The following is a 14,615-nucleotide window of genomic DNA, read 5'->3' as shown; positions in this document are numbered from 1 at the left end:
TCAAACCAGGGACGGGGGACAACAATCTCAAGCCCCTAGAGACTCGATTCATTAAGGCCCGTTCACCAGCCGCAAATCGCGCACCCCCGGATGGCAGAACTAAGGTGCCGCTCCCATGGCAGGGTAAGCGCGGCTCCAAGCCCCCCCCCCCCCCCCCACACACACACACCCCTTAGCGGCTGCCCTGGCTATTGTCCTGCGAGGCGGCGAGGCGATGCAAACCCCGCTGAGCCAGGCGGTTGCTAAGTCGAAAATGAAAATGCCCAGCGCTGGCCAGCCCTAGATCTGGCCAAAGGGAAGGAGAAGCGGAGCCCTGCACTGTTCCAGGGAGAGGCGAGCCTTTCCCAGCCCCCCCCCCCCCCCTCCCCGCCTCCTCTAGGGCTGGAGCAGCTCGAGCAGGGTTAGGGGGCGATTTCGTCTCGGAGAAGCCACCTAGAGGCGGTTCTCTCGCTCGCTCCCCAGTGGCTGCTGCGCCCTCCCCTCTGATCATGTTGACATATTCACACGCCATGGAGTAGTAGTGATGCTTCGCTGCGGCGTTACAGTTTCCGACACCTTCTTTTTATAACTCGGCTCTGTCCCCCCCACCCGACCTGTCAAAACCACGCCTATGGAGCCACACAATTGGTCCGAAAGCGTCAAAGAGCCAATCAACTAGGCTCCAGCTCCCCTGCGGCCCATAACCCATCCAGACAATCCGGGGCAAGGGCAGCAGAGCTCACAGGGAATTCTTGGAGCTGAAAGTCTCTCTCTCTCTCCCCTCTGCTGGAGCGTGCTGGAGCGGAGACAAGGGTGTAATTCCAAATAAAAAAGGCAGGGAGAGAGAGAGAGAAGGGAAGTGGGGAAAGGAAAGGAAAGAAGAAGAGATCCTTCTTGGAATCAGGGCTCCTTCCGAAGGCTCTGCGGGGGAGGGGGGGGAAACGGAAGCGAGATTTCACTGCAAATTTTGTAGCTGCTGCTTGCTACAAGGGTGATCAAGCCGGGGTCCTTTTCTGTTTTGTGGGGAGTTTTGTTTGTTTTTCTATCTCCGCCCCCCCCCCTTTCCCTTCCCTTCCCAGGCTCTGTTCTGTGCAAGGGAGGGTGGAGGGAAGGAACCCACACACCGCAACAAGAAAACAAACCACAGAGAGAAAACCCGTCTTCGAGCCCTCAACCTCTGCAACGCACGGAGAGGAAGAGAGAGGGAAATAAAACACACACAGGCTCCAGGAGCGCCCGCGTCCTCGGCGGAGACCCCCATCAACAGCAGCGACATCCTTGGATTTTCTTCTTCTTCTTCTACATCCTTTGAAATTGCATGCAAGAACTTCCACTCAGGGGGGAAAAAAAGCCACACTAATCAGCAGCCGCCACAAGGAGAAGCTGTCCGGAGTGATTATGTCTCCTGACTGGGCCACTTGCAGTGTGTAGAGTTTTTCTTGTTTCATGTACTCTGTGTCTATAGATCTCCCCCCCACACACACCCTATTTGGGGTGATTTTTTTCCCCCATGATGTACTGTTAGAAACCACTCCAGGGCTCCTCCAGCAGTAGGAAGATCCGGGGGGAGTGGATGAGTATACCGATGAGAGATCCAGTAATCCCTGGGACAAGCATGGCTTATCATCCCTTTTTACCTCACCGAGCACCGGACTTTGCCATGAGCGCAGTACTGGGACACCAACCTCCATTCTTCCCGGCGCTTGCCTTGCCTCCCAATGGGGCGGCTGCCCTCTCCCTTCCCGGGGCTCTGGCCAAACCGATTATGGATCAATTAGTCGGGGCGGCTGAGACTGGCATTCCCTTTTCTTCCCTGGGTCACCAGGCGGCAGCTCATCTGAGGCCTCTAAAAACCCTGGAGCCAGAGGAAGAGGTGGAAGATGACCCCAAAGTGCATCTGGAAGCCAAAGAACTTTGGGAACAATTCCACAAAAGGGGCACAGAAATGGTGATCACTAAATCAGGAAGGTAGGTCTGTGTGTTTCGCTCTGTATTCCCCTCGACCCCACAATGCAGTGCCAAAGCAAGCCAACGACTTCCTCCAGAAAACTTGTTTCATCTGGAATGATGAAAACTTTCAGACAGCTGAAGTGACTGCGCTTCAGGGCCCTGTTCAGCTTCTGAATCGCCAATAGTGGATGCGGAGTGTGTCTGTGTGTGAATATGTGTGTCTATATACACACGTGTGTGAGACAACAGCTTAGTGTGACTGTAGAATATTAGAAGAGAAAAAAATAATTTTGGTTAGGATTTTAGCTGGCTTGATTTCTGCCTTACTGCATGTTGTCTTTCATAACCGGAAAAGGGGGCATAATTCTGCTGTTGAAGTAAATATAGTAGTGTTAGATGAAATGACTTCTCTTTTCCAGTTGCTTCCTTATGAATCTGTGCTTCTACTGTGATCTATGCAAGCATTTGTGCTGACTAATGGTGTCTGGAAATACATAAACTGATAAAAAAGAAACATTAATCTTACACACAATGCATAGTTATAGGTTTCTGTCCACAAAATTTGCCAGCAATTTTGGTATCTATCTATCTATCTATCTATCTATCTATCTATCTATCTATCTATCTATCTATCTATCTAATTCCTTCATTTCTGAGTGTACACACAGACGTATATTAAGTATGAATGTGGGTATGCTATATGTGTATTATATAATGTGTATACTAATAACACGCATATGCGTTAGATATATACATACATATATACACAATTAATAGTACTTAATTGTATTTTATTATAAACACTGCTAATTCATTTGCAATCTGTAAGAGCAAATAATTCTTAACGAACCATTCCTGAAAAGTAATCCTATAATGCTTATAATAGTAATATTTACGTTATAGGGTTTTTTTATTGCATGGCTTGTAGATTGTACAGCCACAAAAGAACTGAGAGCTGGAGAAAATTGCCCCTATAGACATTACCGCCTCCCCCATTTTTCTGTGGCCAAACTTTTGCAGGAAAGATTGAAGAGTATTAGATACTTCTTATTTGTTGCAAAGTCATGTGTTTCCTTTTAAGTGAAGATTGCTGAATGCCAACCACTCGGCATAATAAACAGCAAATTTGTGGTATCCTGTTGCACTTTACAACTGGACTTAGGAGCATAGGGGAATGTGGTTTGCAAGGAGCCCTGCTCAGATATGTTCCCCTACATTGAGATATGATTGGATTCTGAATTTCACACTTACGTACAACATTGTGGCTCTTTCCCGGCCCCAGCAGAAATCTTGTTTCGCCCCGACAGCTAATGGACTGACTCCTAAACATGCAGAACATTTACACAGTTAACCAATGGCTTCCCATGTCTCTTTGTGTAGCACTCAGGGAAATAAAATCAAATAAATACAAATGGCTTCAAGATCCAACTGAGATGTCAGGCTTTGAAGTTTGTGAGTGGAGGGCGGGGAATGTTGTGGCGATTGTAGGGAAATATACACATCCTCAGTACGTGCTTTTTCGAGAAAGAATTTTCTCTTGAAACCTCTAAGCGATTGAAAAAAAAACAACTTTCTCTGTGTGTGTGTGTGTGTGTGGGGAATACATCGTGTTTATTTCAGGGCCTTTTTCTATTGAGACATGAAATTACTGGCTGAAATGGCACTGGGATATAGGAGTTTACTCATGTAGGGTTTTGTTTGTTTGCTTGTATGGGTTTTTTTTATCTTGTCTTTTTCTCTCTCTTCCTGTTCCTCTCTATCCCTAGGAGAATGTTTCCTCCATTTAAAGTGAGATGCACTGGGCTGGATAAAAAGGCCAAGTACATTTTATTGATGGATATTGTGGCGGCTGATGATTGTAGATATAAATTCCATAATTCCCGGTGGATGGTAGCCGGCAAAGCTGATCCTGAAATGCCAAAGAGAATGTACATCCACCCGGACAGTCCGGCTACGGGAGAACAATGGATGTCCAAAGTCGTCACTTTCCACAAACTTAAACTGACTAACAATATTTCTGACAAGCATGGATTTGTAAGTTCCTTTTCCTTTTGATCCCTCTCTTACTTTTTCTTTCACTCCTTCCCTCCCACCCACAATTTGCAACAGAACCAGAGCCACTGAGTTTTCAAAGAAGGTGCAGCCCATGGCAAACTACATAGTCTTGCAGAGTTGGAATATTGCGAGAGGGGGTTGCAAAGAGGCAAAAAAAAAAAAAAAAAAAAAAAAGAGAGAGAGAGAGAGAGAGAGAAAGAAAAGAGAGAGAAGCGTTTGCATTGATTTTAATTCGCTAAAGAATAGATTTGTGGCAATAATAAATAAATGAATAACCCTCCTCTGTAACACCCACGTGTCCAGCCTATAATGCAACTAATTTATTTTCCTTTTGATGAATATAGTAATTTCAATCTTGGTACATCTAGAAACTCACTGGAGCAATATTGGCTTTAAAATAGAGAGGATCGCATTTTTACTGTAGGGAATTATATGGGTATGTGTATAAAGGGTGGTTTAAATGCCCGGGAATGCAAACATTTAAATATATATTCATCAAGATAGGATAATGCAAGTCAGAGAGAAAATAAACAGACACAAGAATGAGAGGTCAAGGGGCCCATTCATTTCTACCCACTCCATTACATTTACTGGGTGTGCAGTGATAAAAACTAACTTAATAATTAAATCAAACAAATAGGCTGATAAGTGCTAAAAGAAGTTAAATGATCTTCTAGGGTTCTCTCTCTCTCCTTGGGAAGACTCTGCAAAGGAGCAGGGAGATGGGAAATCTCTAATGTTGTGAAGATTGCATTTGCTGGCTGTGATTTGATTAGATGATACATTTTTGCTCTTCGCAGAAGGCCTTAAGTGGATTGGGACCGTCAATTAGTTACAACTAAGGCCCTGGATTGTTTTTTAAATTAAAATACATGTTGTCCTTATCGCAAACGATTCTTCCCCCTCCCCCATCTGCTGCCAAAATGTTGGTCGATTTCAAAATTCACAGAGAGATGTGTATTAATTGAAAACTGAAGTGTATAGCTGTCAACGTGTGGGGGACTGTAAGGTGGTGTGGGGAATGGAGAGGGAACAAATTCACCCTCCCAGCTGATCACTCTTGTAAATCCGGTGGTTGTTGTTGTTGTTTTTGTGTCTGATCGTGTCCCTCCTCCCGTGCAATTGCAGACAATTTTAAACTCCATGCACAAATACCAACCGAGGTTCCATATTGTCCGAGCCAACGACATACTCAAGCTGCCCTACAGTACATTCAGGACCTATGTATTTCCTGAAACTGAATTCATCGCTGTGACCGCATACCAGAACGATAAGGTAAGGCGATTCGGGAGGGATTCGTTTTAAGTGCTTTGGCTTTTAATAAAGCTTTTCTGGTGCATTGTTGATTTAAAAATCAGGAAGTCTGTCACTCTTTTTTTTTTTGTAGTGCAAACAAGGCTGCTAATATCGCGTATCCAGTTTGCCTTGGAAATGTTATTTTAAACGGGAGGGTTTACACTGAGTGTGCACGTGAGGGAGGGTATCTGTGTTTTCGGTGTGGATTAAATACGAGTAACATAGGGGAGCAGGAGGGACTCAATCCGATCGGTGTTCAGAAAGACAGGCCAGAGCCAGGGTTGTAGTTTGCATTGCCCTTGGCCTTTGCACCAGTTTACCTCCTTTGACAGCACTGGCGATAAGGCTGGAACGCACCTTTACTTCCTATTATTATTTCTACCCTGCAGTGTTTTTATTACTGTTGTTATTGATTCGGGGGTGGGGGGAGGAGGTTCTGATCAGGGAGGCTCTCTAGCAGAGTTTAAGCATTAAGGGCTGAACGAGAGGCAGTGTGGACAAAGTTGCAGCGCGTCAGACTTCTCCTTTCCCGTCTGCCAGGGGATCGGTTGCATCCAAGGAGCTCTATTTGGGAGATTGGTGAATGCTGAGTTTAGGAAAATGGAGACAGGTCTCGGGAACCAAAGAGCCAAAACTGGCGGAGTTTATTGTATTTTTTCTCTACGTTATAACTTCTTTTGTTAAACTAAAAAGTGCTGGATTTAAAGCACCTGGCTGAGTTGCTGGAATTCTGCGATAAGTAATCCTTCTAGGTCCCCCTTCTATTATCCCACGAGATGAATATTTTAAAAGTTGGGGGGGAAGATTCCTCACGCCCTAATTATTATATTTTAAAGAGCTATTTGTCATTGTGGGGAAGGAGGGGGAGTTTACACTGTTTCTGCAAGCCTGCTTTTTTTGGTAAGGAAATAGAAGGGAAATGTGTGCAGGAGAGATGGGGCTAGATTTTGCCCTGGGACTTGCTAGCAACAATGCTCGCTTGGAGCCGTCAACGGAGCCGTCACTTCGTTGCAGAGTAGAACTAAATGTACTTGTCTTATTGCCATGAAATTGTGTGTAAAGCCTATTGTAATGGAAGCAAAGTGCCCCTCGCCCCCTGCTCTAACTCAGCGATCTTGCCGGAGAGGTCAGAACCCACATTCCACATCTCACCTAGCCAGACCTTTGTTAGTTTCGTGCAATCGTTGGGTCCTGGGTTTAACTTTATAGACCGAGGAGACACCATGCAGAGTTCAGGGAATCCAAACAGAAGGCATAAGTTATGCTTTATGGAGCTGCTTTGCTCTCTAAGCGGAGGTTGTTGGGTTTGCAATAAATAAATACATAAATAAAACACCCTCCCCGCTTACCCTGACACCTCCTCACCTCCCCGATTTTGTAAATGAAACCCTTGGTGCATTTTTCTAGTGTAAACTCCTCGCCTCGTATTTACAGGCGCTCCGCAAACTTGGGGGGGGGGGGCTTAAATCTGCCCAGTGTCTCTTTAAGATCTCCACCGATTCTTTAAACAGGCTTTAAAATGTAAAGCGGATAAGCGAAAACAAATGTTTTCAAGGGTAACTCAGTGTTTTTTAATCTAAAAAATCTTGATGCATTACAAGGCGTTTTCAATAAAATCAGCTCTGTGTTCGCCCTCCCCCCCCAACACACGCTGTGCAATGTAACTATATAAAGTACTTTATTGTATAGCAAGGGGGGTGGCTATGATTCGTTTGCGGTTTAATTATGGCATTTAAAGAGTTTAAACTGAAGCATAACTTTAATGGATCGCAGTGCACTTTGTTACATTCCTTCCAGCGCGGTATTAGCAAAACGGGGCATTTTCAGTGGCAAGCCATTCTCTGCGATTGACTCGACTAAGCCAGTCTGTGTAACTGAGGAGACAAACGTGTCTTTAGAACTGTGCAAAGCCAGAGTATTAAAATGTATAGATCCACCAAGTAATCTGCTTGCCCCTGCCAACCCAAAAATCTTTGCACCTCCGCGTATCGATTTATATGCTGTGTGTTTCTTGAAGAGGAAACCTCCTGCTGTATGTATTGCAGGAGAGAGGGGAGAGTTTGAAAATTTTGGTGCCTGACTTTGTGGCCTCTCCCCGCCTTTTTTCGCCTTTAGATAACCCAATTAAAAATTGACAACAATCCCTTTGCCAAAGGTTTTCGCGACACCGGGAATGGAAGGAGGGAGAAAAGGTAAGCCTGAAAAGTTGTCCTGTTTCTTTCTCTTTTGCCAACTTTAGAACATGTCCAGAGGTCAATATAACTTCCAGCTTGCTCCGAACTAGCCCCTTCCCCCAGCCAGATTTAATAAGGAGAGTTTGTTTCATAAAGCAAAACAGATTGCGGGTGATTCGATTGTGTTTTTACCTTTTATTTTCAATATCGCATTGGATTGATATGAGAAGTGACATAAGAAGAGAATGACATACGGCCAAGGATAGAAATCTCTCTTAAAAGGCAAGGATATTAAAGCATGTGTTTGCAGCTGGTTCTGGAAAATAGGAGGAATGAAGTATAGATTTGAGAGCCCAGGGGTAAATACATGCCATTGTATACATTGGTATCTTCCTTGGGGTGTTAAAATCCCCTTTCTGCACTGAAGAGAAAATATAATACATCTCTTTTATAGAGATGGCATCCTGATTATAAAATTGTCTAGGACTTTATTTCTGCAAAGTAGGAGTAGTTCCTATTTTATATAGAAACAAACAAAGCATTTTCACTGTGGCAACAGGCTTGTCTTAATGCCCTAACAGAGACGCCTTTCATTTGACTGGGGAGGTGGCATTTTATCAATTGAAAACAAATCCCACACGGAAGCCACAAATCGGAAATTATTTCTAATTTCTCTCTAAATATAAATAGATTTCACTCCGGGTTAATTGTTGGGGGAAAGATTACATAGAGTACCTAGCAAAATAACCACTTCCTAGCAATCTTAGCAACCATTAAGATGCCTGATATCCCAGGAACACGCTAACATTTTAAAAGCTAATCGCTTGGGAAAGATTTTTTTCCTCCTCATTTATTTAATACTCTGCCCTAGCTAAGTACTGATGCTAACAGCTTCCAAGAATCTCTTCTCATTAGCAGACAACCCGCAGCGTTTTAATTCTGCCTGCAAAAATGTATTCCTTCCAATCCATGAACCCTGATCCGTCATAAATGTGACCCAATCCCCACCGAACACACGGGGGGAAAACATCTGACATGTACAAAGTCGTTATTAATGCAACATAGATTCTGTGGCCCCTCCCGCTGCACAGCCAGGAGGGGAAGGTGGAGGTAGCGGGGTGCAGAAGGGCAGTTGTGCTAGGTAGCAGGTTAACTGGAGTCCCGGGAAAGCGCAAAAGCCCTCTGAAGAAGTTCTGCTCCCTCGCTGTCCCCGCAGAAAGCAGCTGACCTTGCAGTCCATGAGAGCTTATGACGAGAGGCAGAAGAAGGAGAACGGGACCTCTGATGAGTCCTCTAGCGAGCAGACCGCCTTTAAGTGCTTCGCTCAGTCCTCGTCCCCCGCCGTCTCTGCGGTGGGCACATCCAATCTGAAAGGTGAGGTTCCTTCCCCTCACCTCCCCGCACGCACCTACTCCAGAGACCGTGTCTATCCTTCATCTCTGGGTTGCTTTTCCTTTTGGGCGTGAAGGAAAAGTTTCGCTCCTGGCCAAACTTCTGGCTACAGCGAAGCAAATGATTTTGAACATGCATCCGCTGAAGGTTCTTTACATATACAGATCCGCTTCTCTTCCCCACCCCTCCCTCACTTTTTTTTCTTCTGTTGCTGTGTTTTGAATCTCTTTTCCCCCTCCTTCCCCCTCCCTGCGGTTCAGAAAGGAGCCAGCTCTGAGTCAAGGGAGCAAAGGCAGACTACGGGGCAAAAGTTCAAAACTGGAGCCGGTACATTAATATTCATGTTTCAATCTGTTATTAAAGGCAGGCTCTTTCCCCAGCCCCTTTTATAAAATCCTACTTTCTTGCAGAAAAATCGCCGTGGATTTCTTTTTCTTCCCCTTTTCTCGGCGGTGGTTTTGAAATCTTCCTTTGGCTTTCTGTTGTGTTGGCCAAGACACTGGATTCCTTTTTCAATTCTTCCCCCTTCCCCTCCGATTTTATTTTATTTTATTTTATTTTGTGGTTTAAAGTCGTGCAGAGGTGGAGGTGGGAGGGGATCTGAAAAACAGACTAGATCTTAACACCTGGAGGTTGCACGTAGGTTAGGAGATAAAATACCCAGGAATCTTATGCAGGGCCAGGAGGGGTGGGGAGATAGGAGGGAAGGAGTTTGTTCAAAGCCTGCAACGGGTTTCCTGTCTTTAAGCAGGAAAAAAAATGTCTGAAAGCTGCAGAAAGTGATTTAGAAATAAACAAACAACAATTCCATAACATTATTTTTTAAATCCTCTGTTTAACTACATTTGAATAGGAAAACAAGGATTTTGCTCGGTACACACACACAATGCACAGCCGGACCTGCTCTCAGTTTCACCGGAGCAACCAATCCAGATTTATGTGGCAGCTAATTCGGATTTACCCCGGTGTAACTGAAGGCTCTGGCCCGAGGCACGTTCACTTTGGGGTAGTTTCCCATACACACCTATATGTTGTTCCTCTGCTGATTGGAGTGGAAGGATTCGCTATTTTCTTAGTTCAGGCTTGCCCGGAATATTCCCCCTAGTCCCAGGACAGGGGAGCGCGGAGACAGCTGCTGCCTAGCAGGGCACATGGGGTCTGCAGCCAGGGCCAGGATTATGCAATAGCGCTTGCTCCGTTGCCTTTCAGACCTGTGCCCCAGCGAGGGGGAGAGCGACGCCGAGAGCAAAGATGAGCAGCCCCTGCCGGAGGCCAGTGACTCTGGCAAGATCAGCACCACCACGGCGGCGGCGGAAGATCCCCGGGAGAAGGGCGGCAGCCCGGCCAAAGCGCCCTTCTTCTCCACCGACTCGGCGGCCGGCAAGAGCAGGGAAGGCCCCAGCCGGACTGAGAAAGCCCCTCCTGATTCCAGGCACAGCCCAGCCACGATCTCCTCCAGCACCAGAGGCCTGGGCAGCGAGGAACTCAAAAGCCCCCGCAGGGACGCCCCGAAGGTGGATGAGTCCCGGCTGCTGAGCAAGGAGCCCTTCGCCCCGCTCACGGTTCAGACTGACAGCCCGGCGCCTCTGAGCCAGGGGCCGCTGCAGAACCTGGCCTTCCCCCACGGCTTGGCGGGCCAGCAGTTCTTCAACCCCTTGGGCAGCGGGCACCCGCTCCTCCTGCACCCCAGTCAGTTCGCCATGGGGGGAGCCTTCTCCAGCATGGCCGCTGGCATGGGCCCCTTACTGGCCACCGTGTCCGGGGCCTCGGCCGGGGTCAGCGGACTGGAAAGCACGGTTATGGCCACAGCAGCGGCTCAAGGACTTTCTGGGGCGTCGGCAGCTGCGCTACCGTTTCATCTCCAACAGCACGTCCTGGCCTCTCAGGTATTCCCCCAGGCCTGCCCTCCGCTAGCCCTGGCGCTCACGGGGTGCTGCTGGGCTGCGATTCCTTTCCCTCCAAGGCGGTGCGATGCGCTCTGCCTTTCCCTGGGCACCCAAGGGGTCTGACTCGCCTTTCCCGTTTACACTGGGTTCTGACTTCTGATTTACACCCGTGCAACTAAGAACAGAGTCAGAACCACCCCTCCACTGGCACCGCGATAGGGAGCGGTTTTACAAAATTGCAACAGGTTGAAAGCACCAGGTTGTATAAAATTAACCTGGAATAGAAAACGGGGGGTTTCTTTGTCTTTTTTATTTTTTAGGCTTTCATTTTTATTCCCCCTGGGAAACTTGTGTACAGGGTGTTTGATCTAGATCTCGTTCCCTTCCAAGCTCTCTGGCGTCCTTACTTCCAGTAATCGTTACTAACCTCACCTGTGATGTGTTTGTTTTAAAGATGATCTGGGGGGGGGGGGGATCGGTGCTAGTTGAAACCCATCAGTCAGCGATGAGAGAGAAAATGGAGGGCTCTAAAAAGTAAAATAAAAGTAGAGTTGGGTAGGAAAGGGGGGGATCTCCCCTAATTTCCATGGAGGACCATGCTCTCTTTCCTATTTGCAGGCCCACAGTTCCCAAACTTTGGGTGCCTAAACTTCGGCACTTGCATTCCTGTGTAAATGGCCCGATTTTCAGAGGCGTTGGGCCCAGTGGTTTGAATGGGTGATCAGCACCTTTTGTGGAAAGCCTGGGAGGTGTTTCCAACTGAATTGAAGTGACTCCACTTCGGGGCACTCAGGCTTGCAAATCGTGGTCTGGCTGTGCCCTGGCCTGATCTGCTCGGGGTGTAAGTTCTCACACTCCCAGCTGTTCTGCCTTTGACATGCAGGCCTGTGTGTGAGTCTCCTGTTCCATAAACCAGACCCCAAATCTCCCCAGCCGGGGGGGATGATTTGTGGCGAGCTGAGTGAGCGGTGTGTTTTCTCTCCGGCTCTCTGGGCTGCATGGGAACATGGACAAAGGGTGAAACATCACTGACAGTTCCCCCCCCCCCCCCCCCTTTGCTTCTGTTTTTCTTTTCGCAGGGCCTGGCCATGTCTCCCTTCGGAAGCCTCTTTCCATACCCCTACACCTACATGGCTGCGGCAGCCGCGGCCTCCTCCGCAGCCGGCAGCTCGGTTCACCGGCACCCTTTCCTCAGCGCCGTCCGCCCTCGCCTGAGGTACAGCCCCTACTCTCTCCCCGTGCCCCTGCCTGACGGCAGCAGCCTGCTGACCACTGCCCTGCCCACTGTGGCCAGCAGCACAGGGGAGGGCAAAGCTGGCAACATGGCAGCTAGCCCCGCTTCGGTGGCGTTGGACTCGGGCTCAGAACTCAACAGCAGGTCCTCAACTCTCTCCTCGGGCTCCGTGTCCCTGTCGCCCAAACTCTGCTCGGAAAAGGAAGCGACCAGCGAACTGCAGAACATCCAGCGTCTCGTGAGTGGACTTGAATCCAAGCAAGACAGATCCAGGAGTGGGTCTCCTTAATAGTGTCCCCTCTCCACTGCACCCCCTTCCACTCTCGGGGCGGGAGGGGGGAAGAGTGTGTTAACACGGGGGTGGGGTTCCCCTTTCTTGTCTCATTTCAAATCACGCTCGCAGTGCACTTTGTTTGAAGGAAACCACATGGCCCAGGCCAGCTTTCTGCGGACTGCGCTGGCTTATCAGCAAAACGTATCTTGAAATGGGCGAAGGAGAAGGGGTGGGGGCCTGGAGGTGGAAGAGCTGGTTTGAAAGCTGCTATCAATGACATGTGTAGGCCAGAAAGGTGGTTTTGTGGGTGGTGTTTATTTCTTTTCTTCAATGTGTAAAGCAAACAAACAAACATATGGATTAAAAAATAAAGTAAGAAAAGTGATTTTTTTTCTAAAAAATATGTAAGTAACTTGCATATCAGTTCTTTCAATATTGTTTTTTTTTGGATGGGTTATTAAATATAGCTCTTGTTAGTCTTTATTAAGGGAAGCTGTGTCTTTTGACATATTGTTGTGATGTCTCAAAGCCACCTTATGGCTTTTTGCATGTTCCATAGTAGTCCGCTTTTTGGGGGGGAGGGGTTGTTTTATTTTTGGATGCTTGTCAAAAATCCCAGGGATAAAAATTAAAAAACAAATAAAAATATGATCCATACCCCTTTCTTCCCACCCTTCCCCTTTGTAGCAACAAAAATACAAAATGTAGCTGGAAAGGGAAAAAAATATTTTACCTAAAAACCTCTGTAGCTTGACTGTAGGTTTATTACAGCTTTCCCTCTTTTACTGTATATGCAATAACAAGGTTTAAACATAATGAGAAGAAATAAGTGGACACTATTATTAAGACAGAAAGTATTTATGTAATTATTTGATAACTTGTAAATAAGTGGATTATGAATACTCAGAATTAAACTTTAATTTATTGACAGTGTACATATCTCTGTAAATATGACTGCAGCTGTTTTTTTTTTCTGTTTTGTTTTAGTCATTTTCAAGTTCTTACTTCCTTTAAAAATACCACCTAAAACCAACAAACCAACCAAATATACCCCAGTGCAAAGTGTTCACTTTTCTTTTGGTTCACCACCATGCAAAAACTCAAGTGATTTTTTTTATATAAAAAAAGAGCTGAATGCAAAAGAAAAAGAAGAAAAAAATCAATGAACTTAAAGAAGAATGAAAGAAATGTGCCACTGTAGCAGTTAACCCTTGTTTTTCAGTGTTAAAAGTGCTACTCTCAGTGTACAATTCCCCCCCCCCCAAAAAAAAAATTAATAAAATGACAACACACTTCTCCAGTGACTTGAAAGGAAAAGAGAGAGAGAAAGAGAGAAAGAGAGTGAGAGAGATGAAGAATTTAGGTTTTTCTTTACTTTCTAAAAGATATTATTTTCCAATTCCCTTAGTGTGTCAAAATCACAATGGATTTTTACTACTGTTTTGCTTACTGTTGTCTTTGTTTGAGTGGGTGAATTTTTAATGGCTTGAAAGTCAGGTAGGTGCTCGGACCTGATTAAAAGAGAAATGAAGGTATACTTTGTGTTATATAATTGTCAAGAAGTTCTTGGATTTTCTGTAATTCTCTCCCCTCCCCCACCCCCTTTTAAAAGTCACTGAAGTTTCAATAAATTTTTATTGAAATGTCTTTGGGCCTCTTGTGAAATGCCTTAATAGAAACTTTCCTAAAAACTTGAACTGGAGGGAGAAGAGAGGGGTTTTTAAAATATTGCCTTTTCTGTCTCTTCTGTTCTTTGCTCTATATCAAAACCCATGTGAAATGAGTTGAGAAGGATCTCTTTTAAATCAAGCAGTAAAGAGAAGGATAACTTGCAATGTTCCTGGGAAAATACAAGTTTGAACCAAACTGTTTAATAATACACTTTTTTCTTCTTTTTCTTTTTAAAAAGTGGATTCATATGCAACACAGTCAAGTTTTTTAATGGAAAAATATTAAGTGACATTTGAAAAGTTAATGAAAATGGCTCAGCTATGCTTTTATCCATCATAAATTAATAAAGCAAAAGTGAAGAATTAGAGAATAGATCTGTTAAAATTTAATGCAAAAGCCTCCTCAAAAGTTTGCAGGCAAAGTGCTTACAATGTGGTGTGGTATTACTATTTTATTTCTTGCCGTCTGTTTTTTGGAGTAGAATCTTTCTAATTTTGCCCAGAAAACACATTTTTCTTCCTCCAACTTGTCCTGTTTTTATGGTTGTAATAATAATAAAGACATATAAAACGACTGTAGCAGGAACACAAATTCAGTATTTAATCATTGGGTTTATATTCTAGTTACCCTCACCAGGCCTTAGAGGTTATAAGATTAGAAATAAAGAAAATTGGCACCAGCTCTCTGTACATTTGCCAACTCCT

At 45.5% G+C, this 14,615-nt stretch overlaps 1 protein-coding gene across 1 annotated transcript; it reads left to right on the top strand.

The window, feature by feature from the left end:
- The first annotated feature begins 594 nt into the window (after nucleotides 1–594).
- Nucleotides 595–13,522, top strand: TBX3 (T-box transcription factor 3). The gene is made up of 7 exons (XM_084648869.1): nucleotides 595–1,947; nucleotides 3,696–3,963; nucleotides 5,113–5,259; nucleotides 7,396–7,472; nucleotides 8,671–8,828; nucleotides 10,056–10,732; nucleotides 11,812–13,522. Exons 1-7 carry the CDS (start codon nucleotides 1,553–1,555, stop codon nucleotides 12,253–12,255), a joined length of 2,166 nt encoding a protein of 721 aa, XP_084504995.1. The 5' UTR covers nucleotides 595–1,552; the 3' UTR covers nucleotides 12,256–13,522.
- Nucleotides 13,523–14,615: the final 1,093 nt, after the last annotated feature.

The sequence above is a fragment of the Lepidochelys olivacea genome (genome assembly GCF_965140295.1).
Source record: "Lepidochelys olivacea isolate rLepOli2 genome assembly, chromosome: 15".
Lineage (NCBI taxonomy): Eukaryota > Metazoa > Chordata > Testudines > Cheloniidae > Lepidochelys > Lepidochelys olivacea.
This window is presented reverse-complemented; position numbering and strand designations above follow the sequence as displayed.

What these genes read in the sequence shown, in the direction of transcription:
- TBX3 (XM_084648869.1), top strand. Translation starts at nt 1,553, where the DNA reads ATGAGTATACCGATGAGAGATCCAGTAATCCCTGGGACAAGCATGGCT. An exon ending in TTTCTGACAAGCATGGATTT is followed by an intron (nt 3,964 to 5,112) that starts GTAAGTTCCTTT and finishes GTGCAATTGCAG; the next exon opens with ACAATTTTAAACTCCATGCA. An exon ending in GGGCACATCCAATCTGAAAG is followed by an intron (nt 8,829 to 10,055) that starts GTGAGGTTCCTT and finishes GTTGCCTTTCAG; the next exon opens with ACCTGTGCCCCAGCGAGGGG.